This window comes from Wickerhamomyces anomalus (genome assembly GCF_001661255.1).
Source record: "Wickerhamomyces anomalus NRRL Y-366-8 unplaced genomic scaffold WICANscaffold_7, whole genome shotgun sequence".
In the NCBI taxonomy this organism is placed as follows: domain Eukaryota; kingdom Fungi; phylum Ascomycota; class Saccharomycetes; order Phaffomycetales; family Wickerhamomycetaceae; genus Hansenula; species Hansenula anomala.
This window is the reverse complement of record NW_017567116.1, coordinates 181,303-204,180: the sequence shown is the minus strand read 5'-3', so window position 1 is coordinate 204,180 and position 22,878 is coordinate 181,303. Positions and strand designations below refer to the sequence as shown.

Genomic DNA, 22,878 nt, shown 5'->3' with positions numbered 1-22,878 from the left:
TTGTACCGAACAATACTATTGGAATTAGCCATTGTACTACAAATGCAAAGCTTCCTTTTACAACAATTCAGAATCATATAAATACACACAAGAATCAGTTTCAATTGGAATGTCATCTTTTAAGTAGTCAATAATCAAACTCATAACCAAAAATTCTGTTTTTCGCGACTGAAAAAAACAAACAATGTCAATCATCAACAATAACAGTACTGATGAACAAACCGTTCAGGATTTCCATCCTCCAGATGCTGTTTCAAGACCTCAAGTTGCTGGAGATGATGCTTCAGAATATGAGGAGATTGCAAGAATTGTAACAAATTCTCAAAATCAAGAGAACGGTGGAGTTTTGCAAAAACTGGAAACATTATCTAAACATTTATCCAAAAGAACCGCTGAACCATTTAAAGTTGACCCTGATGATTTTGATTTCAAAACTATTTTGGGTCATTTTTTGAAATCCGCTGATGAACAAGGAATCCATCTTAGATCCACTGGTGTTGTTATGAAAGATGTTACAACCACGGGTATTGACGCTTCTTCAAGCTTTGCTCCTACTGTTAAAGATTTGGCATTGGGGCCATTAACTTTACTTAGACAATTTAAAGAATCAAGAAATGTTAAGCATAGAAAATTGATTAAAAATGTCTCTGGTGTGGTTAAACCTGGTGAAATGTGTTTGGTCTTGGGTAGACCAGGTGCTGGTTGTTCAACTCTTTTGAAAACAATTGCTGCTGAACATGATCAATTTGTTAGTGTTGATGGTGATATTCATTATGATCATATCCCTCAACATGAAATGGCCAAGAAATATAAAAGTGATATCATTTACAATGGTGAATTGGATATTCATTTCCCTCATTTAACTGTGGATAAGACTCTTAAATTTGCAATAGCTTGTAAAACTCCTCATACAAGAATCAACAATGAATCAAGACAACAATACATCACTGCTACTAGAGATATATTGGCAACTATTTTTGGTTTAAGACATACTTATAACACAAAAGTTGGTAATGATTTTGTTAGAGGTGTTTCTGGTGGTGAACGTAAAAGAGTTTCAATTGCTGAAGCATTAGCTTCGAAAGCTACTGTCTATTGTTGGGACAGTGCTACAAGAGGGTTAGATGCTTCAACTGCTTTAGAATATGCTCAAGCTATTAGAACTTCAACAAATCTTTCAAAATCGGTCGCTTTCATCACTATTTATCAAGCTGGTGAAAATATTTATGAAACTTTTGATAAAGTCACTATTCTATATGATGGTCGTCAAATTTATTTTGGTCCAACTGAAGAAGCTAAAGGTTATTTTGAAAGAATGGGGTTCCAATGTCCACCACGTCAAGCTACTGCTGAATTCTTAACTGCAATCACTGATCCACTAGGAAGATTCCCAAAATCTGGTATGGAGGATAAAGTTCCAAGAACTGCTGATGATTTTGAAGCTTATTGGCATAATTCAGATGAATACAAATTAATGGTACAAGAGATTGATCAATATGAATCAATCACTGATGCTGGTAAAACTAGAGAAACTTATGATAAATCATTATCTCAAGAAAAACCAAAAGTTCATTATCGTTATACAATTACATACCCTTCTCAATTGAAATTATTAACCAAAAGAGGGTTTCAAAGGATTTATGGTGATAAAGCTTATACCGTGACACAAGTTAGTGCTGCTACTATCCAAGCTTTAATTACTGGTTCTTTATATTGGAATACTTTACCAACTACTCAGGGGGCATTTTCAAGATCTGGTACAATTTATTTCATGGTTTTATATTTTTCATTAATGGGTCTTGCTGAAGTTTCTGGTCAATTTGCTGATCGTCCAATATTGTTGAAGCAAAAATCTTACTCATTTTATCACCCTTCAGCTGAAACATTAGCTGGTACTATAACAAAATTCCCATTCAAATTATTATCAGTCACAGTTTTCTACATCTTGATTTATTTCTTGTCAAATTTAACTCGTGATGCTGGGAAATTTTTCCTAACTTATTTGTTCCTTATCTTGTGTTCAGAAACTATTACCGCTCTGTTTCAAATGATTGCTGCACTATCACAAAACGTTGCAGGTGCAAATGCTATTGCTGGTATTTTGATGTTGGCACTTTCCTTATACTCTTGCTATATGATTCAATTGAATTCTATGCGTCCTTGGTTTAAATGGATATCATATATTAATCCAATTAGATATGGGTTTGAAAATATGTTGAGTGATGAATTTCATGGTAGAAGATTATCATGTGGTGGTTCTTTAGTTCCAAGTGGTGCAGGCTATGAACATGTTAGTAGTGCGAATCAAGTCTGTGCATTTGCCGGTTCTGTTACTGGTCAAACTTGGGTTGATGGTGACCGTTATTTACGTGTGCAATACAGCTTCAAATATTCACATCTTTGGAGAAATTTTGGTATCATTATTGCATTTTTTGTGGTTTTCTTAGCTGTTAATGCCGTTTGTACTGAGTTCAAGAGACCAATGAAAGGCGGTGGTGATCATTTATATTTCAAACGTGGTGGTAAACCTTCAGATCGAATTGTCATGTCTAATGAATCTAAACAATCTGATATTGAAACTGGTAACAAAGATCAATCTGTTCAAGATAATAAATCAAGTCTAGACGATTCTGTTGAAAATGAAGCATTTGAAGGTCTTGGTTCAAAATCTGTCTTTGCATGGCAAAATGTTGATTATGTTATTCCATATAAAGGTGGTTCAAGAAAGTTGTTGGATAATGTTCAAGGATACGTTAAGCCTGGTACTTTAACTGCTTTAATGGGTGAGTCTGGTGCTGGTAAAACTACATTGTTAAACACTTTAGCTCAACGTATTGATATGGGTACAGTTACTGGTTCTATGTTAGTTAATGGGAAACCATTAGACACTTCATTCAAAAGATCAACAGGTTATGTTCAACAACAAGATTTACACATTTCAGAATTAACAGTTAGAGAATCATTACAATTTGCAGCTAGGTTACGTCGTCCAAAATCTGTTCCAGATTCTGAAAAATTGGATTATGTTGAAAAAATTATCAAGATTTTACAAATGGAACCATATTCTGAAGCTATAGTTGGTGTCTTGGGTAGTGGATTAAACGTTGAACAACGTAAGAAATTATCAATTGGTGTTGAATTAGTTGCTAAACCATCATTGTTGTTGTTTTTGGATGAACCAACTTCTGGTCTAGATTCTCAAAGTGCATGGGCTATTATTCATTTATTAAGAAAATTGGCACAAGCTGGTCAATCAATTTTGTGTACTATTCATCAACCATCAGCTACCTTGTTTGAAGCATTTGATAGATTGTTGCTATTGAGAAAAGGTGGACAGACTGTTTATTTTGGTAATATTGGTAAGAATTCATCAACTTTATTGAACTATTTTGAAAGAAATGGTGCTAGACATTGTGAAAAATCTGAAAATCCAGCAGAATATATTTTAGAAGCTATTGGTGCTGGTGCTACGGCAAATATTAATCAAAATTGGCATGACATTTGGAGCAATTCTCAAGAATTTGCTGATACTACTAAAGAAATTGAAATTTTGATGAACCAAGCTAATGAAAAATTGGGTGATGATGATCAATCTTCAAATAAAGAATTACAGAAAACTTATGCATTACCATATCTTGATCAATTGTTTTATGTTACTAGACGTACTGGTACTCAATTCTATAGAGATCCTCAATATATTGGCTCTAAATTTGCTTTGATGATTTTGGGTGGGTTATTTGTTGGTTTCACATTTTGGAGTTTAAGTGATACAGTTATTGGTATGCAGAATGGGATGTTTGTTGTTTTCAATGCAATTATTATTTCAGCACCAGCTATTAATCAAATCCAAGAAAGAGCTGTTGCATCAAGAGAATTATTTGAAGTTAGAGAATCCAAATCAAATACTTTCCATTGGTCAACTTTATTAATCTCTCAGTTTTTGAATGAAATGCCATATCATTTAGTTTCTGGTGCTATGTTCTTCTGTTGTTTATATTTCCCATTAAGAGCTAATGATGCTCCTGATAGAGCTGCTGTGTTTTACTTGAATTATGCTATCATTTACCAATTTTATTATGTTTCATTGGGATTGCTTATCGTTTATATGGCCCCTGATTTAGCTTCTTCTACTGTTATTACTGGGTTGTGTTTTTCATTTATGATTTCATTTTGTGGTGTTGTTCAACCAGTTGATTTAATGCCAGGGTTTTGGACATTTATGTGGAAAGTTTCACCATTAACTTATGTTGTTCAAACTTTGGTTGCACTAGTTTTACATGAAAAGAAAGTTGAATGTTCCCATGAGGAATATAATTTCTTTGAACCTCCATCAGGATTAACTTGTCAAGAATTTGCTGGTACTTATGTTACTGATAATAGTGGCTATTTATTGAATCCAAATGCTACTTCAAATTGTGGGTACTGTGAATATAGAGTTGGTGATGAGTATATGAGCACAGTTAGTGTCAAATATAGTTATAGATGGAGGAATTTTGGATTTATGTGGGTCTATATCATTTTCAATATTGTTGCAATGTGTGCTCTTTATTATATCTTCCGTGTTGCTAATGTTAGTCCTTTAGGTTATTTGAAAGGAAAACTTGATGCTTTCAAGCAGAAAAGAGACCAAAAGAAGGAAGCAAATCAATAATTTGGGAAAACACCGACCGTTGCCATAGGAACGAGAAAGTTTTTTTGTGATTGTGTATAGATCACATCAGGTTGTATTTAATTTATATTTGTGAATTCTAAATGATTTAGATTTTTGTTATTGTTTTGTTGTAGTTTGTTTCATGATCTACATCTTCTTTGATCAGATTTCTTTATATCAACGTCTTGAACAGTGTCAGTTTAAAGTTTGTGTAGCCGTTGGTGCAGTTTTTTATGGCAGAATTTTAGCACTTTATGAATCCCAGCAAAACGTTCAAATTCCAAGGGTTTTCGTAGCAATCTCGTGAGAACCTGAGCTTGAAATAAAGAACCTGGTGATTTAACATATACAACTATTCACTAGTAAACTACATCTCACCCTCTAGTTCTTTTTAACACCGTCTCGGATTAACTTGACCGATCGACAGAGATTTTAGTCTCAGCAGTTGCACCAGTTGATTTCTAGGTTTTTCCGAAGGTCTATGGGATTATGGCATATGGCAATATTACTGGCTGGTTGGGCCCCATCGCTTCTAATCTATGACCAAACCTCACAGCAACCTGCTTTAGACCCATCTCAAAGCCATTTGAATTTCAAACACCGGATGCCTATGACATCAATTTCAAAAAACACAACTTTAATCAGTTGGTTCCAAGGGACTACGCTGGTGGAAACCAAAACAAGTTTAGTAGAAGATAAAGAGCACTATATGGTATCAATATAATATCAGCATCTATCTGCTATTTCTTCCTCTCGTTGCTTTTTTAAATGACCGTTTCGAAGCTTAAAGTAGAATTTCCAAAATTCGCGGCTCTTTTCTGTGTGCTTTTTTAGGGTCTGTAAGTACCAACAACCAGGATAGGTAACAGCAATAATGAAAATTTTTCAAACCTGAGATTATAAAGATCTAGTACACACGGTAACAATACTCGGTTCCTAGTCTTGAAATGAACTGATTAGTGGGGTGTTGTTGGCACACCTTCTGGAGACTAATTTTGAAAAGAGAAACGAGCTGAGATTCGATGTTGATACAAATGCTATAAAAACTTTTGAAAGTCCAAATATTTGACCATGGGTCCTTTATGTTTTTAGATCTAATAAAAATTTTGTAATAATGGCTATTTTCAAAAGAAAACATTCATTCAGTCATAATGAAGAATATGACATGGATTATACAAAACCAACAAATGAACAAAATGAATTATTAAACAATAATTCTGAATCTTCAGGTTTAAATAACAAGATTGATGATGGTGATTCGAGTAATGACGATACTATTGGTAATCAATCTTTATGGCAGTTGAAAAGTGTTATAATACTTTGTGTGGCAAATACATTCACAGGTTTCCTTTTCGGTTGGGATACTGGTACTATTGGTGGTATCACAAATATGACTGGGTTCAAAAGACATTTTGCACCTCAACAGAGTGATGGTAGTTATCAGTTCTCTACTATAACTCAAGGTTTAATTGTCTCTTTATTCAACGTTGGTTGTGCTGTGGGGAGTACATTTATATCGAAACTTGGTGATTATAAAGGTAGAAGATTTGCTATTTTCATAAGTTTGATTATTTATATCATTGGATTAGTCGTTCAAATGTCAAGTGTTTCATCTGCTAAATGGTATCAGTTAATGGTTGGTAGAATCATCACAGGTTTAGCTGTTGGTGCCACTTCTGTCCTTACTCCAATGTTTATTAGTGAAAGTGCACCTTTGAAAATCAGGGGTGCCATGGTTTGTGTTTATCAATTGATGAATACTTTGGGAATTTTGTTTGGTAATGTTACTGATTATGGTTGTAAAACATACCATCCAGATACAAATGCTGAATGGTTAATTCCAATTGGGTTAGGTTACGTTTGGGCTGCCTTGGCTTTGTTAGGTTTATTCTTTATGCCTGAGACTCCATTCTTTTTAGCTTTCAAAAATGATAGAGAAGGTGCTATTAAATCAGTTGCCAAATTGAATAAATTACCACCAGATTCACCATTGGTTCATAATGAAGTTGAAAAATTCATGGCTCGTTCAGAAAAGATGAAGGAAGAAACTGAAAGTGTTAAATGGACTGAATTCATCACAGGTAGTCCAATGTTGGGTTTTAGATTAGCTATTGGTATGTTCATCATGGCTATGCAACAATTAACTGGTGCAAATTATTTCTTTTATTATGGTACTACATTGTTCAAGTCTGTTGGTTTAAAAGATACTTATATCACTTCAATCATTTTGGCTACTGTCAATTGTGCACCAACTTTTTTCAGTTCATACCTTGTTGAAAGATTTGGTAGAAAACAATGTTTAATGGTTGGTAGTGTTTGGATGTGTATGTGTATGTACATCTATGCTTCAGTTGGTGGGTTTGGTCTTTATGGTAGTAATGGTGAAGCAAATTATTCAGCTGGTTGTGCAATGATTGTCTTTTCATGTTTCTTTATTGTTGGTTTCGCTACAACTTGGGGTCCAGTTGCTTATGTTTTAGTTAGTGAATTGTATCCAATTAGAGTTCGTGCGACATCAATGTCTATTGCTACTGCTATGAATTGGATTTGGAATTTCTTAATTTCATTATTTACTCCATTGATTACAAAAGCTATTGATTTCAAGTTTGGTTATGTGTTTGCAGGTTGTTTAACTGCTGCTATCTTTTTGGTCTATTTGTTTGTCCCTGAGACTAAAGGTTTAACAAGTCAACAGATTGATGAGATTTATGAAGATGGTCATATCTTCCATTTGAAGAAACATAAGAAACCAGAAGATGAAGAAAATACTGAATGATTGAAATGAAATACATATTTATAAACATACGTCTGCATCATGATTATTATATAGAAGGGAAAAAATGAAAGGTCTTGAGGATTGATTATTTTACATGATTAGAAAACATACAATACAGGAAAATAAAAAAATATATGGGTTTGTTATAGAATATTGGAGTTGTGGATTGTATAATGATCATCATAAGCTTAAGTTGAACCCAATCTCGCCGATAATTCTTATTTCATGATCTCGTTACACCTTTAATCTTGGAATCACTATCACCTTTTGACTTATAAAACGCATTCGCGAACTGAAACGAAGATGGTGTCACGTCAAACAGCAACGCAAAAAAGAAAAAAAGCAGACAACTCATTCGTCAATTACAGAGGGCAATTTGAACTTTTTGCTTGATCCAATCAGATTGAAATGCTGTCATTCATTAAAATCGTGCAGCTGAACCCCAGACACTTACGCCTTGGATGCTTTTCCCCAGTTTAAATGGCATATAAAACATAAATATTTTTGTCATATTGGCCCAATCAGGTATAGTCAAAGCAAGTAAGCTCATATGGAATAAGCACTACATCCTTTTCTTTTCTAGAAATGTGCAATTGGTAGATCTTCAGTTGAGAGAATTGTGTTGTGGTGAAGGAAAAAGTTTAAAGTTATGGTGGGTATTAATTACAACCACGAGAAAGCTGATCATATGGTTCTGAAATATGGTGCCAAGCAAGCGGGTTCTTGATGATAGAGAGATTTTCCATAGTTCATGGCTAATCTATTGCTTCTAATTTTAAAGCTAAAGTTAATTAAGGCAAATTATAAAAATGATTGAATTTGCTCTTCCAAATTGATGGTTTTCCTCTGATCAAGAGTATCAATTAAATGTTTCTATAATGCAAAAGTTATTCAACAGGAAGTCCAAGTATCAAAATAACAACATTGATGAATACTCATCAAAGCCAACAGACCATCAAAACGATGTATTGCATCGTACAAACACCTCTTCGGGTACAAACACTATGAATGATGATAACGATGCTGCAACTGAAGAAGCAATCGAAAGCCAATCATTATGGAAATTGAAAGGTGTCATATTACTATGTGTTGCCAATACTTTTACTGGGTTCCTATTTGGTTGGGATACGGGTACAATTGGTGGTATTACCAACATGAGTGGGTTTAGAAGACATTTCGCACCTTATAAGAATGGTGAATATCAATTTTCTCAGTTTATTGTTGGGTTGATTGTTTCAGTTTTCAACGTTGGTTGTGCCCTGGGTAGTACATTTATTTCAAAGACTGGTGATTGGAAAGGTAGAAAATTTGGAATTTTCATTAGTATAATCATTTACATCATTGGTGTGATTGTTCAATTAACTAGTGTTTCTTCAGCAAAATGGTATCAGTTATTAGTTGGTAGAATCATTACAGGTTTAGCTGTTGGTGCTACTTCTGTCCTTACACCAATGTTTATTAGTGAAAGTTCACCAATCAAGATTAGAGGTGCAATGGTTTGTGTTTATCAATTGATGATTACGTTAGGGATCTTGTTTGGTAACGTTACAAATTATGGATGTAAAGAGTATCATCCAGATTCAAATGCGCAATGGTTAATTCCAATTGGATTAGGGTTTGTATGGGCTGCATTGGCATTAACCGGGTTGTTCTTTATGCCAGAATCTCCATTTTATTTGGTTTATAAAAATGATCGAGAAGGTGCTATTAGATCAGTTGCAAGATTAAATCAATTACCACCAGATTCTCCATTGGTGCATAATGAAGTTGACAAGTTTATGGAGAAATCTGAGCAAATGAAGGCTGAAACTGGTCAAACTACATGGACTGAGTTTATTACAGGTAGTCCAATGTTGGGGTTCAGATTAGGTATTGGTATGTTTATTATGGCCATGCAACAATTGACTGGTGCCAATTATTTCTTTTATTATGGTACGACGTTATTTAATTCAGTTGGATTGGATGATTCTTATGTTACTTCGATTATTTTAGCCACTGTTAATTGTGTTCCTACATTCTTCAGTGTTTATTTAGTGGAAAGATTTGGTAGAAAGTCATGCTTGATGGTTGGAAGTGTTGGTATGTGTGCATGTATGTTGATTTATGCTTCAGTTGGTGGGTTTGGTTTATATGACAGTAATGGTGAGGCTAGATACTCTTCAGGTGTTGCCATGATTGTCTTTTCGTGTTTTTTCATTGTTGGTTTTGCAACAACTTGGGGTCCAGTTGCTTTTGTGCTGGTTAGTGAATTATACCCAGTTAGAGTTCGTGCAATTTCAATGTCTGTTGCAACTGCTATGAATTGGATTTGGAACTTCTTGATTTCATTATTTACTCCATTTATCACTGATGCTATAGATTTCAAATTTGGTTATGTATTTGCTGGATGTTTATTTGTTGCAATCCTTATGGTTTACTTATTTGTTCCAGAAACTAAAGGGTTAACCAATTCGCAAATTGATGATATTTACAGAGAGGGACATGTCTTCAATTTCAAGAGACATCGTAAACCTGATTTAGAAAAGTCGAGTGATGTTGACTATACAGATTAAACCACTTAAAGCGTATTTCACTAATAAAAATGATTTTAGATGTTGATAAAATGTAGAAGCCGATAAACCCCGAAGCGTTTCGCGAATGCGTTTTGTTTCGCGAAAGGTGCCACCCAAAAACTGAACACGTAAAACCAAATCGAATCTAATCAAAGCAACATCTCCATTATTCTTTTTAACCGATTCAAAGAAAGATGAAGTTCACATCAATTGCTCTGCTAGGTCTTGCTGGTATTTCTGCTGCCTCAAATGTCATTGTCGCTAATAACAAAAACTTTGATGATATTGTTTACAAATCAGGTAAGAACTCATTAGTGGAATTTTATGCATCATGGTGTGGACATTGTAAGAATTTAGCACCAGTTTATGATGAATTATCAGATGTTTATTCAAAGACCAAAGATGTTCAAATTGTAAAGATTGAATGTGATGAAAATAGAGCAACTTGTCAACAATTTGGTATTAAAGGATTCCCAACTTTGAAATTTTTCAAAAAAGGTGTTGATACCCCTGTTGAATATGAAGGTGGCCGTGATTTAGATTCTTTTATCAAATTCATTGGTGAGAATACTGATTCTTATGTTTACATTCCAAAAGTCCAATCAAATATTGTTCAAGTTTCTGATTTGGATTTTGATAAAACTTTATTAGAAAGTGGAAAGAACGTTTTCGTTGTATTTACAGCATCATGGTGTGGTCATTGTAAAAATTTACATCCAACTTGGGAAAAATTGGCAGATTTGTTTGCAAATGATAAAGATGTTATCATTGCAGAAGTTTCTACCACTGATTCACCTGCTGAAGAATTACAAGAAAGATATGGTATAAGTGGATTCCCAACTATTTTAACATTTGAAGCCAATTCTAAAAATCATATTCCTTTTGACTCTTCAAGAAATTTAGAAGGTTTAGTTGATTGGGTTAATAAACATACTGGAATTCATAGAAGTGTTGATGGTGGATTATTACCAAATGCTGGACGTATTGAAGAATTGGATTCTCAAATTACACAATTGATTAAAAGTGCACCAACTAAGGCAAATGAATTAGCCACTGATATTTTAAGTTCAATTAAAGATGGTGAAAGTAAATCAAGTGATTATTATAGAAAATTATTAAATAAGATCATTAATGGTGAAGAATCATTTTTCGATAAAGAAATTAAAAGAATTTCTAAAATTTTATCAAATAGTAAAAATTTATCAAAAGATAAGATTGATAATTTACAACAAAGATTAAACATTTTACAAGTTTTCCAAAAATAAATGAATAAATAAGTTAGGTAAAATTATAACTAGTAGTATAAATTACCATTCAACACTTTTCGTCTTTTGAACAACTCTTACTAAATCACCCCAAACTTTACCTCCACCAAGCACAGTTTCATCAATGATTGGCTTTGCATTTGCAGGATTACATCTAGCCAACCATATAATTTCACCAGTTTTCATATAAATAATAACATTAGCTGCAAACTTATGACCCCCAACATGATTTATAAAAGAAACATTAATACCATTTGGACGATCATCACACACATCTCTATATAGTTCCAAATCTCTTAGGTGAGCATCCATTTCTTTCTTCATTAAAGGTGCAGTGATCCCACATCTTTTATCTCTTGTTCTATGAGAACACAAGAATATGAAAGCTTGCTCAATAGCTGGGAATAATCTATAGTTATCAATTTTTTTAGGTAATTCTGAACCTTCATCTCTTAATTTGATTAATAATGGGATCAGTTTATTCAATACTTGATCAACATTTTGATATTCAATTTTTCTTAACCATACGAAAAAGGGTAAGATCAAGACATCATTAACTTCACTTTTGTAACATCTTGGATCAACACTATCAAAAGGCAATGAAGATGTAGATACTTTGAAATTACCATCTTTAATAATATCATCCCCGTATTTATCCTTCCATGCCACAATTGCATTTTCCACAGTGTTTGGAGTTGAAGTGGCATCGTGAGCCCAGTCTGTCTTGGAGGTTGGTATTATGAAGTGTACATCTGTTGGTTTGGCAGAGTTGTAAATGTCTGAATCTTCATCAATCTTTAAACCTGAAGGGAACTTTGTTGGACATGATTCGCATTCAGCATTACATGATGATAAAGGAAGGATTGATGAGATTTCTTGATCTCTTTTGTCTGTGTTGTTCTTGCCAAAGAACTTGGATAGTCCTAGCATGGTGATTGGTTTCTTGGGAATACAAAACCGAATGAAATGATTCTGGATCTCTGTTGTTTTTAAATCAACTTTTGATTTTTTTGGTTATGGCTTTTGCCCATCGTAAATTTTTTTTGTCAAAAACGAATTTAACCGGCGATAACGGCGCTTATCCCCGTTAAAACTTGACTTTTCTTTGGCGAGAAATTTGATTAATCTTTTTATTATTCAGTTTGAAGATGGTGGAAATGGTTTTTGAATTGGTGGAAGTTGAGAGTGTATTTCTCAGGACTAAAACTCAGCAAAGATGAATCAGAAGAGAGCAGGCAGTTGATAATCAATTAGCTAATAGCTAATCAGAAATTTAGTACAGAAGGTTATACGTTGAGGATAGAGTTTGGATTGGATTCAAATGTTCAGAAAATAATAACAAAAGGCTTCATTCAAAGCTTTAAGCGACAAAGAATACCTGGACAATTCGCGAAGGTAATATTCCAAACCAACTTCACCAGTTTGATGCCGTGTAAAAACAATCCTTTAATAAACCCAATTGTGGCGTACTATGTAGCCATCAAAAGCCATATTAATATTCAGCAACGTATGGGTGGATTGGAGACTATATAAACATGATGATGGTTTCTTGATAGCACATGAAGAGTGATGTGTCAATACAATGTGAATCATGTCCAGTTCAATAGAAGACCATGAGAAAAGTGCAGGAACTTTTAAAGTCCAATCTGATCATGATGATATTGATGTTCAAAGCTTCAATGAAGTGGAAGAGGCCAAACTAAAGAAAATAATGAGCTCAAGACACTTATTCATGATCTCAATAGGTTCAGCAGTAGGTATGGGTTTATGGTTAGGTGTAGGTGGTTCTCTACACAAAGGTGGTCCCGTTGGTGTCTTCATTGGGTATTTGATATCAGGCTCGATAGCATGGTCATTGAATATGTCCATTGGTGAAATCGCTACTCTATATCCTGTTTCTTCTGCTTTCCCAAGATGGTCTGCCCAGTTTATTGATCCAAGTATTGCTGTGACTGTTGGTTGGATGCATTGGTGGGGGAATATGATTGGTGCTTCTAATGAATTGGTTGGGATTGCGACTGTGATGAAGTTTTGGGTTCCAGATGTGAATCCAGGTGTTTGGATAACAGTAGCATTTGTGTGTCTTGTATTGATCCATGCTTTTGCTATAAGATTATTTGCAGAAGTGGAAAGTTTAATGTCTGGTGTGAAGTTTCTTTGGGTTATTGTCGCTATTGTAACTATGATTGTTATTAGTGCTGGTGGTGCACCTCAAGGACAAGCCATAGGGTTCCAATATTGGAAATCTGTACCTTTTAATGGTCATGGATTCAAAGGATTCCTAACAGTTTTACCATCATGTGTCTTTGCAATGGCTGGTATTGAAATCATTGGATTAGTCGCAGCTGAATGTAAATCTCCAAGGAAATCTGTCCCCAAGGCTGTTAAATCAATTTGGATTCGTATTGGGTTATTTTATATCTTGGGTTCATTTGTTGTTACAATTGTTTTAGATCCAAATAATTCTCAACTGTTAGGTGGTTCAGGTGTTAATGCCTCACCTTTTGTCATTGCTGCTCAAAATTCAGGCCTACCAAGATTTGCAGATGCAATGAATGCAATTATATTGATTTCAGTTTTCAGTTCAGGTAGTGCAACTTTTTATGGATGTCCAAGAATTTTATTAGGTTTGGTTCATTTGAAAATGGCTCCTAAAATCCTGGGTAAAGTTGATAAATCTGGTAGACCCTGGGTTGGATATATCTTTACCGGTATATTATCTGGTGGATTAGCCTACATTAATCTAAATCATTCTGGTTCAACAGTCTTTGGTTGGTTTTCAAACCTTTGTTCATTAGTTGCATTGTTATTATGGAGTATTATTTTTATCGTAAACATCAGATTGAGAAAAGCTTGGGTTCTCCAAGGTAGAAGCTTGAATGATTTGCCCTGGAAATGTAAATCAGTTCCATACACTGCTTGGTATGGGTTATTTTGGTCAATTTTAATTGTTATTATTGAATTTTATTTAGCTGTTTGGCCATGGAAGGATAAATCATCTGCTAAAAATTTCTTTGCAAATTATGTTTCAATTGTTTTAATGGTTTTCATTTACTCTATTGCCAAAATATTCTTTTTTAAAGGTCCTTTGTTAATACCATTAGAACAAATTGATTTAGATAAAGGTCGTGCTATTTATGATGATGATTATATGGCAAATGAAGGTGAAGATTTGGGTGTGTTTAGAGGAGCCATTTATGATCTGAGACATGCATTTGATAAAAACAAATAGATCAGATCAAAAGATAAGAAACTTCAGTTTATGAGCATGTTTGGTCACGTGATATGAATTTGAAATACTCTAGAGAAGGGAGATTTCAATGTAAATACTTGCAAATTTATGTGCTTCTATTTAAACAATACTATATAAATGCTTTCAAGACACAACAGTCACTTTAAACCCACTTTTTTCCTTTGTTCCAATCTCAACTGACCTTAAACTGACTGAATCTTGATCCTTTTCTGAATCCAATTTGAAAAAATCCTCTATAATTGTGACATTATTCTTTGTAACTTCAATTTTATAGAGGGCTCTTTTCCTATTTTGGTACCTATCAAATAAAACCGTTAAAGGAACATAGAGTAATAAGATTGAATTCAATCCCAGACACCATCTATAAGCTTTGTAATATCTAGGTGCGAAATCCGTATTGAATAGCTTCACACTCCATGGAATTTGTAACAAAGAGCTAAACAAATTCATAACACTGATTGTAGCAAATCTTAATTGAACATCTTCATGTGTTAATCTACTTAACCAACCCATCCATAATGGTGAAAAAGGTGTGGAAACACCTAATAAGATTAATCCAAAAAATAATGCACCTTTTGAAACTTCCCATCCAACAAGTATACCTAATCCTGTTAGCCATAAAATCATCACAACTAATAAGCTATGCCATCTTGTGGCTGTTATATCAACAACTAGTCCTGATATTAAGCATGTGATAATTCTAAATACTGTTTGGATTGTTGGTATTGTGTTTAGTTGATAAACCGAATATCCACCTAGCCCTTTCATTATTATGGCGAAATAACTTCCACCTTGACCTGATAAATCCCAAAGAACAAAAGCTGATGGGAAAACATAAAATTGCCATGATGACAAGATTCTCTTTATAGAATTCCAATCCCATTTATCTGAAGGTGGTTTCCCACGGAACTTCATTCTTTCATTAGCTAATTCAAGTTCTTCTTTTTTCAACCACCAAACTTTTTTAGCATTTCTTGGGATTAATACGAAAAATCCTAAAATTGCAATTGGTATTGTTACTGAAAAATCAACAATGAATAACCATCTCCAACCTTCTATCCCATTAACTCCATTCAAATTTTTATAAACTGCAGCTTGGAAATATCCACTAAACATCGAACCAACCATTCCTGAAGAGGTGAAAATACCAGCTCTCCGAGCCAACTCATTTCGATTATAATAAGAACCAAGAATTTGATAAATTGCTGGATAAGAACAACCTTCAAATAAGCCTTGGAAGAATCTCATTATAGCAACATATCTAAAACTATTTGACTTGTATAATGCAAGACAGAAAACTCCCCAGATTACTTCACAACCAGGCAAGATAATATTTGGAGAGATTCTAGTCATTAATAAACTGATCAATCCACCAAACCCAAACCCGATCGTGAAACAATTTTGAATCCAATTATATTGAGCACCGTGTAGGTGTAAGTCTTCCTTCATTCCTGAAACATAAGCAGAACTAATATTTGATTGATCTAAATATTTTGACCAATATGATAAGCAAACATAAGAAAGGATAAAACAATCAAGTTTGAAAACAACAGTTTTCTCCTTCTTTGATTGATTTGGAGGATACCACCAAAAAAACTGTGGGTTTGGTTCTTTTGGAGGTGGTTCTCTTGAAAAGAATAAGTTTAATTTCTCCTTGAATGAAAGATTGGGAAAGATGATTTCTGTCTTTGTTGTACCATTATCTTCTAGTTTTGAAGACTCGATATCTGAGGTCATGATCAAAAAGTATTATGGCTTCAGAACTTTTATAAAGGTAATGTTCGAGGAGATTTTTCCACCTTATATGGCTGTAAGCTATTGTTCATGATAAGTTGATCCACATTAACATTGTCCCAATGGAGTAAACTTAGCGGGTGCAGGCGTATCTCATGATGGTTATATTGTGGATAGGAAGCAGCCATTGTGTACCTATCTACTTGTGAAGCAAGTCACTAACCAAGATCTGCCCACATTAACGTATTTGATCTTTTATCAGATAAGTTGAGCATTTGATGCAGTCCCTTAAAAATAGCTTATCTACGTGAGCTAGTGACCCGTTGTGTATGGCAGCTCATACCATACAGCCAGTGAACATTTGTATATAGAGATCAATATCAGCTTCAAACTAGAAGAGAATAATACTTTAGTTGAATTTTGTAGTATGAGCTTGGTTAGCTGGTTATCTGATCCAAATCAAAATTGATATTAACGTCAGTTGGCCAGCTAAGGAAACTAGAACTAGATGATATCACTAAAAACATATAGTAATATTGGCTTGCAGTTTATCTCTTTATACCGTAAAATTAATATAGATCAGTCATATATAAACTGAACTGTCAGTACCAGAGATAATTTTGTACATGAATATTCATTTTAAATATTTACCATTAATTTATAAATTAACACACATTGGATACGTCATAATTAATTAAATTAACTTAGCTCATGATCCTAGAAAAATAAAAATATAAATATGTTAATATAAAAACAGCTAAATATTATTAATTCAATATATTTCTAATATAATACTGCTATACTGATCTACATTACTGCTATAAACCAGTGTTCACTGTTTTCTGAACTGACAGATTCACGTGTCAACAGCACCATGCTTTCCCTTACATAATCATGCGTCGCGTACCGGCTTTTGGTTTTTTTCGTCGCGGTTAAAAAAAGCGTAACAAAAAAATGTAAAACATCAAAATACAAAAACAGCCTTTAAACAACCAAGGGCTAAACAGTTCAGTGGCAAAACATTTCACTTACAAAACTGGTGACACCGTTGGAATAGCACAAGAGAACACAGCGCCTGCCTTTCCCTTCCCAAGACCATGAGCAGATCCCACGCAGAGCCTCTGCTGACTCCCTATCGCGCTCCTCCTGTTGGACGCGACCTGTATAATAACGGTGACTCCAAAAGATTCAAACCAAGTCCTCCTGTCCAAGAACAGCCGTTCATTGATCTTACAAACGATAGTGATGATTTCGAAGAGATCCTCAGTGACACAGATGATAGTTCTGATGAAGGTGATGTGATGATTACTGGTGTTCGTGACCTATCAAGATCAAATACAACTGAGAATGTTAAATCTGCTTTAGATCAAAAATTCAAACCAAAAGCTGAGAACAATCGTCTTCAATCGTTAAATGTTCCAGAATCTATTACAAAGAATGCTACTTTACCAAAACCACTAGAAAATGGACCCCCATCATTATTACCAAATACACCAAGCGCGTCTGCAAATCTAAACTCAACAAGCAACCATATTCAACCTCAAACTACAGAGCAGAACTTAAACAATACTCCATTAACAAGTAAAGCAGTTAAAGTGAATGGTATTGTTTATAGAAGTGAAGCTGATGTTAATAATAAGGAAAAGATGTTGAAAAATGCTGTTACACTTGCTAAGAAGAAATTGAGTGATTTTGAACAAGATTCAAAGAAACATACTGAATTGCTAACTCGTATTTTATCATCAATTGATAGATTGAAAGCACTGAAAGTTTCTGAAACAACTCCTGAATATAGAGATTTGGTTAGTTCTAAAAATGCATTGATGTCAAAAGCTAAAGAAGATGCAAAATCGAAAACAATCTATGATGCTAGAGTTAAATCTTCAACAACCGAATTATTAGGTTTCATTAATCATGCAAGACCAAAAATTTTATCAACTTTGAATAGTTTACGTCTTCAAGAGGCTCGTGAACAAGAGGAAAAACGCCGCAGATTAGAGATGCAAAGGCATCAAGAACAACAACGTTTACTGGCCCGTCAACAACAGCAACAACAACAACAAAGACAACCAAATAGTCTGCTTGATAATATACGTGCAAACATTTTTGGTGATATGCTACAAAATTTGAATCCAAATCGTCCTATGATGGGTGATGATGAAGAAGATAGTGAAGAAGAAATTTACAATATGCTGAATAGAAGAAATTACATCAATGATAATCAAGAATCCCAACATGGAATGAATGTTTATAATTCAGGTACAACTGAAGATTTAAGATCTTTTCTTGAAAGTATTAAAACTATTGAAGATTCCATTGAAGGTGAATCTAATACACCAGAGGATTTAACTGTTAATCTATTAAAACATCAAAGACTGGGTCTTCATTGGTTAGAGTTAAATGAAAATGATGAAAAGAAAAAAGGTGGTATTTTGGCTGATGCTATGGGTCTTGGTAAAACTGTCCAAGCTATTTCATTAATGTTATCACGTCGTTCTAAAGATGATGATTTGAAAACAAATCTTATTGTTTGTCCAGTTGCAATGATGAGACAATGGGAAAGTGAAATAGAAACCAAGGTTAAAGAATCTGCTGATATGAAAGTTTTCCTTTATACAAGTACAAATGGTAAGGCAAGATTACAAACCTTCAAACAATTGGCAAAATTCGATGTTGTTATTGTTTCTTTTCAAACTTTAGCATCAGAAATGAAAAAACATATTCATGGTTATGATTTAGGTGAGATGGGTATTAGAAGAATTAATGAATTGAAAGCTAGAAATTCTCATATTTCACCATTTTTCGCTAAAGAATCAAAATTTTATAGAACTATTCTTGATGAAGCTCATTTTATTAAGAATAAACTTACAAAAGCTTCATTAGCTTGTCATATACTTGAGAGTGAATATCGTTGGTGTCTTTCAGGTACTCCAATGCAAAATAATATTGACGAGATTTTCCCACTTATCAGATTTTTAAGAATTAAACCTTATTGCTTTGAAGATAAATTTAGAACTGATATTTCCATACCATTAAAACCCAAAAATGAAAACTATGATGAAATGGATAGACAAAAAGCAATGCAAAGGGTTAGAATTATGTTGAAAGCATTATTATTGAAAAGATCTAAAGATAGTAAAATTGATGGTGAACCAATTTTAAAATTACCAGAAAAAAGTGTTGTTGTGGAAGATGTTATAATGGAACCTACAGATCCAGAAAATATTTTCTATAGACATCTCGAAGGTAAATCTGCTATTCAAGTTGAAAAAATGTTGCAAAAAGGTTTAGCAAAAGGTAATTATTCTTCAATTTTAACACTATTACTTCGTTTAAGACAAGCTTGTTTACATAGTGAATTGGTTAGAATTGGTGAAAGAAAACAAGGTTTTACATTTGATGGTGATGGTAATTTAAGGAAAAAGGCAACATGGGACTCGATGTATCAATTTGCCTCAGATTTGAAACCAGAAGTTGTTAGAAGAATTAATTCAGCTGAGGCTCAACAAGGTGGTGGTGGTGGTGGTGATGATTCATCAGATAAATTCACATGTCCAATTTGTATTGATTCAATTACTGATCAAGATTGGTGTATTTTTTACCCATGTGGTCATGGATTATGTACTGAATGTGTTGATAATTTTTTTGAAACTTTCCAAGAGGGTGAATCAAATAATGGGATAAGAGTTGCTAAATGTACACAATGTCGTTTACAAGTTAAAGAAACTCATATGATTACATATCCAATTTTTGATAATGTTTGCAATAAAAAATTATCTAAAGCAGCTGTTGGATTATTATATGAAAAAAACACTAAAGAATTGGCCAAGATTAATAAAGAAATTGATTCTGAATTAGTTGGATTAAAATTATCACCAAAATTGGAGAGAGCTTTAGAATTAATTAAAAAAATTCAATCAAATGATAGTTCAGAAAAAATCATTTTATTTTCACAATTCACTACATTATTTGATGTTTTCCAAAAATTTTTAAATAAGGAAAATATTGAATCATTAAGATATGATGGTTCAATGACATCAGATGCAAGAAATGATGTTATTAAAGAATTTTATAAAAATTCTTCCAAGAATTTATTATTAATTTCATTAAAAGCTGGTAATGTTGGGTTGACATTAACATGTGCTAATCATGTTATAATAATGGATCCATTTTGGAATCCATATGTTGAAGAACAAGCACAAGATAGAGCACATAGAATTGGACAACAAAAACCAGTTACAATTTATAGATTATTAGTTGGTGGTACTGTTGAGGATCGTATTATGGAATTACAACGGAAAAAGAAAGAATTAGTGGAAAGTGCACTAGATGAAAAAGGTATCAAGAGTGTTGGAGGATTAGGACGTAATGAAATTGAATTTTTATTTAATCTACGTGCACGTCCAGAATGAAGAAGATGATTGTGATGCTAGATTATTATTTTTTGGGAATAGGGATGGTTATGAATAAAGTTGTAATTTTAATAGTTTATGTTTTTGTATTTGTATTTGAATTTTGTATTGAACGTGGCTTTTTATTTCCCGATTGGGAAGTCTAGCCTGAAAAATTTCATAATCAGCAAGAGAAAAAAAAAAAGGTTTTGGAAATTGAAATCAACAAAGGAGAGAAAACCAACGAAGAGACATTATTATAAACGAGATAAAGAGATAAAGAAAGACAGAACAAAATGAGTGGTGAATCAATGTATGTGATTGGATTATTTAAAGAGTCTCATATGACTAACTAATTTTCCACCAGTTTATTTATCTTTTCAGTCATTATAAATGCAATCAATTTATTTTTCCAAGTTTATTTTACAATTATGTATTCAGACTTAGAATGTGATTATATTAATCCAGTTGAATTATGTAACAAGTTGAATATTTTCATTATTCCAGAAGCTTCAATTCATGGATTTTTAACATTATTATTTTTAATTAATGGATATTGGTTTACATTTTTAGTTAATTTACCATTATTTGCATTTAATGTTAATAAAATTTTGAATAAAAATTATTTATTAGATGCCACTGAAATTTTCAGAACTTTGTCAAAGCATAAAAGGGAAAGTTTTATTAAATTAGGGTTTTATTTGTTTTTGTTTTTCTTCTATTTATATAGAATGATTGTTGCTTTGATTTCTGAAGATTAAGGAAGCAAATAGGATCAATTGAGAGACAAGAGGAAGACCATAGAAGGAGAGAGTGAAGAAGTTGAGAGATTGAAAGAGAGAGGAAGAGAGGCAGAAAGAGAGGAAGAGAGAGTGTATGTGAAAGAGAGAAGCATTTGTATAATACATCAACGAAATCATATTGAGTTTTTTTAAAACCATTGTATATCATTATAATCATTAAAAAGGTTCACTTCATATCAATCCAATTCATGAAATTTTGAATTGATTTCTTTTAATTTATCAAGTATCCCCCAATTTGGATCAACTATGTTATTTAATTTGTTTAATTTCATCAATATTGAATCATTATTATCTGATGATGATTTTGATAAATTATTCAATTTCCCAATTATTTGTTTTTTAGTTTTAATCAATTGATGAACTTTATTATATTGATTTCTTAAATTTTCTAATTTTACTAAATTTTCATTAATTTCTTGTCTTTTATCAAATAATTCATTTCTAAGATCCAGTTTTGTTGATTTTAAATCCTTTAATTTATATAAATAATGATTATTTGTTAGATTCAAATCCAAGATCTTGTTTAAATGTAATTTATTTAATTTTTGGAAAATTTGGGAATGTTTACCATCTTCATGAGTTAAGGCATCATTTAAACTTTGTAAAATGATATCAATTGAAGTTAGTCTTATACTTGAAGTTGGTAATCTTGATATTTTAACCTCCATTGTGCCATTAACGTATAAATCATCGAGTTCGATATCTGATTCTTCTTGAGCATTATCGAAATCTTGATCTTGATCATCATCTAGGTCGTTATCTAGGTCATTATCTGGTTGAGGTTCAACTTTCTTTCGTTTTGATTTTGGTTTTGTCTTTGTCTTTGTCTTTGGCTTTACTTCAACCTTCCTTGGCTTCACTTTCTTTGGCTTTGCCTTTGGTTTCTTCACTCTTGGTTCATATTCTTCATTAATCTTATCCTTTGGTGTTCTAGGAGGCCTAGTATTTCTTGATATTGGAGAATGCAATTGAGACAATTCATCAGTGATTAAAGCACCACTGTCTTGAGAAACAGGTATCCATTTGGGAGTGTTTGGTCTAGATTTTCTACTTCTCTTTGGAGTCTTTATGACAATGTCATTTGTGGCCAATTGACGTGAACTAATGATAAAATACGCGTTAGTTAACCAATTTAATCATAACAAATTCACAAACATACGCAGCACCTCTTTTCCGTGCTTCTCTCTTCTCTATTCTCTCCATAATAACCTCCCTAAATTAATTAAATACAAAATCACCTTTCTCAATCTTTTCAAACGCGTTATTGTTTTTGTTTTATTATTCCTGTTTTAAGAAACTCCAACCACAATTTTTTTTTTCTTTCCTTATCAAAAACCAATTTAAACCAGACAAATTCTACAAATTAAATAAAACTAGTTGAGGTTAAATCAAACTAAATCAAAATCATTCACTATGGCCAAGCTCAATTATTCCAGAAAAAACATATCAATTG

At 33.0% G+C, this 22,878-nt stretch overlaps 10 protein-coding genes across 10 annotated transcripts; 7 read left to right on the top strand and 3 right to left on the bottom strand.

Moving 5' to 3' along the window:
* Window positions 1-184: 184 nt before the first annotated feature.
* WICANDRAFT_36213 (uncharacterized protein) lies at window positions 185-4,651 on the top strand (the record flags this gene model as incomplete). Its single annotated transcript, XM_019182408.1, has 1 exon — window positions 185-4,651. The coding sequence occupies one exon, from the start codon at window positions 185-187 to the stop codon at window positions 4,649-4,651; it is 4,467 nt and encodes a 1,488-aa protein (XP_019036236.1).
* A 1,165-nt stretch (window positions 4,652-5,816) lies between these two features.
* WICANDRAFT_85976 (sugar porter family MFS transporter) lies at window positions 5,817-7,427 on the top strand (the record flags this gene model as incomplete). Its single annotated transcript, XM_019185977.1, has 1 exon — window positions 5,817-7,427. One exon carries the CDS (start codon window positions 5,817-5,819, stop codon window positions 7,425-7,427), a length of 1,611 nt encoding a protein of 536 aa, XP_019036235.1.
* Window positions 7,428-8,431: 1,004 nt separating this feature from the next.
* WICANDRAFT_65292 (sugar porter family MFS transporter) lies at window positions 8,432-9,979 on the top strand (the record flags this gene model as incomplete). The annotated part of the gene is made up of 1 exon (XM_019183889.1): window positions 8,432-9,979. The coding sequence occupies one exon, from the start codon at window positions 8,432-8,434 to the stop codon at window positions 9,977-9,979; it is 1,548 nt and encodes a 515-aa protein (XP_019036234.1).
* A 227-nt stretch (window positions 9,980-10,206) lies between these two features.
* Window positions 10,207-11,235, top strand: WICANDRAFT_21699 (uncharacterized protein; the record flags this gene model as incomplete). Its single annotated transcript, XM_019180914.1, has 1 exon — window positions 10,207-11,235. A coding segment is annotated over one exon (1,029 nt), but the record flags the coding sequence as incomplete, so codon positions are not given.
* A 51-nt stretch (window positions 11,236-11,286) lies between these two features.
* WICANDRAFT_35995 (sucrase/ferredoxin-like domain-containing protein) lies at window positions 11,287-12,174 on the bottom strand (the record flags this gene model as incomplete). Its single annotated transcript, XM_019182383.1, has 1 exon — window positions 11,287-12,174. One exon carries the CDS (start codon window positions 12,172-12,174, stop codon window positions 11,287-11,289), a length of 888 nt encoding a protein of 295 aa, XP_019036232.1.
* Window positions 12,175-12,835: 661 nt separating this feature from the next.
* On the top strand, window positions 12,836-14,476 carry WICANDRAFT_65289 (uncharacterized protein; the record flags this gene model as incomplete). Its single annotated transcript, XM_019183888.1, has 1 exon — window positions 12,836-14,476. One exon carries the CDS (start codon window positions 12,836-12,838, stop codon window positions 14,474-14,476), a length of 1,641 nt encoding a protein of 546 aa, XP_019036231.1.
* A 144-nt stretch (window positions 14,477-14,620) lies between these two features.
* On the bottom strand, window positions 14,621-16,234 carry WICANDRAFT_81254 (uncharacterized protein; the record flags this gene model as incomplete). The annotated part of the gene is made up of 1 exon (XM_019185203.1): window positions 14,621-16,234. The coding sequence occupies one exon, from the start codon at window positions 16,232-16,234 to the stop codon at window positions 14,621-14,623; it is 1,614 nt and encodes a 537-aa protein (XP_019036230.1).
* Window positions 16,235-18,504: 2,270 nt separating this feature from the next.
* Window positions 18,505-20,625, top strand: ULS1 (translocase ULS1; the record flags this gene model as incomplete). Its single annotated transcript, XM_019180939.1, has 1 exon — window positions 18,505-20,625. A coding segment is annotated over one exon (2,121 nt), but the record flags the coding sequence as incomplete, so codon positions are not given.
* A 293-nt stretch (window positions 20,626-20,918) lies between these two features.
* On the top strand, window positions 20,919-21,383 carry WICANDRAFT_65286 (cornichon family protein; the record flags this gene model as incomplete). Its single annotated transcript, XM_019183887.1, has 2 exons — window positions 20,919-20,935; window positions 20,990-21,383. The coding sequence occupies 2 exons, from the start codon at window positions 20,919-20,921 to the stop codon at window positions 21,381-21,383; spliced, it is 411 nt and encodes a 136-aa protein (XP_019036228.1).
* A 218-nt stretch (window positions 21,384-21,601) lies between these two features.
* Window positions 21,602-22,628, bottom strand: AME1 (Ame1p; the record flags this gene model as incomplete). Its single annotated transcript, XM_019183886.1, has 2 exons — window positions 21,602-22,526; window positions 22,585-22,628. The coding sequence occupies 2 exons, from the start codon at window positions 22,626-22,628 to the stop codon at window positions 21,602-21,604; spliced, it is 969 nt and encodes a 322-aa protein (XP_019036227.1).
* Window positions 22,629-22,878: the final 250 nt, after the last annotated feature.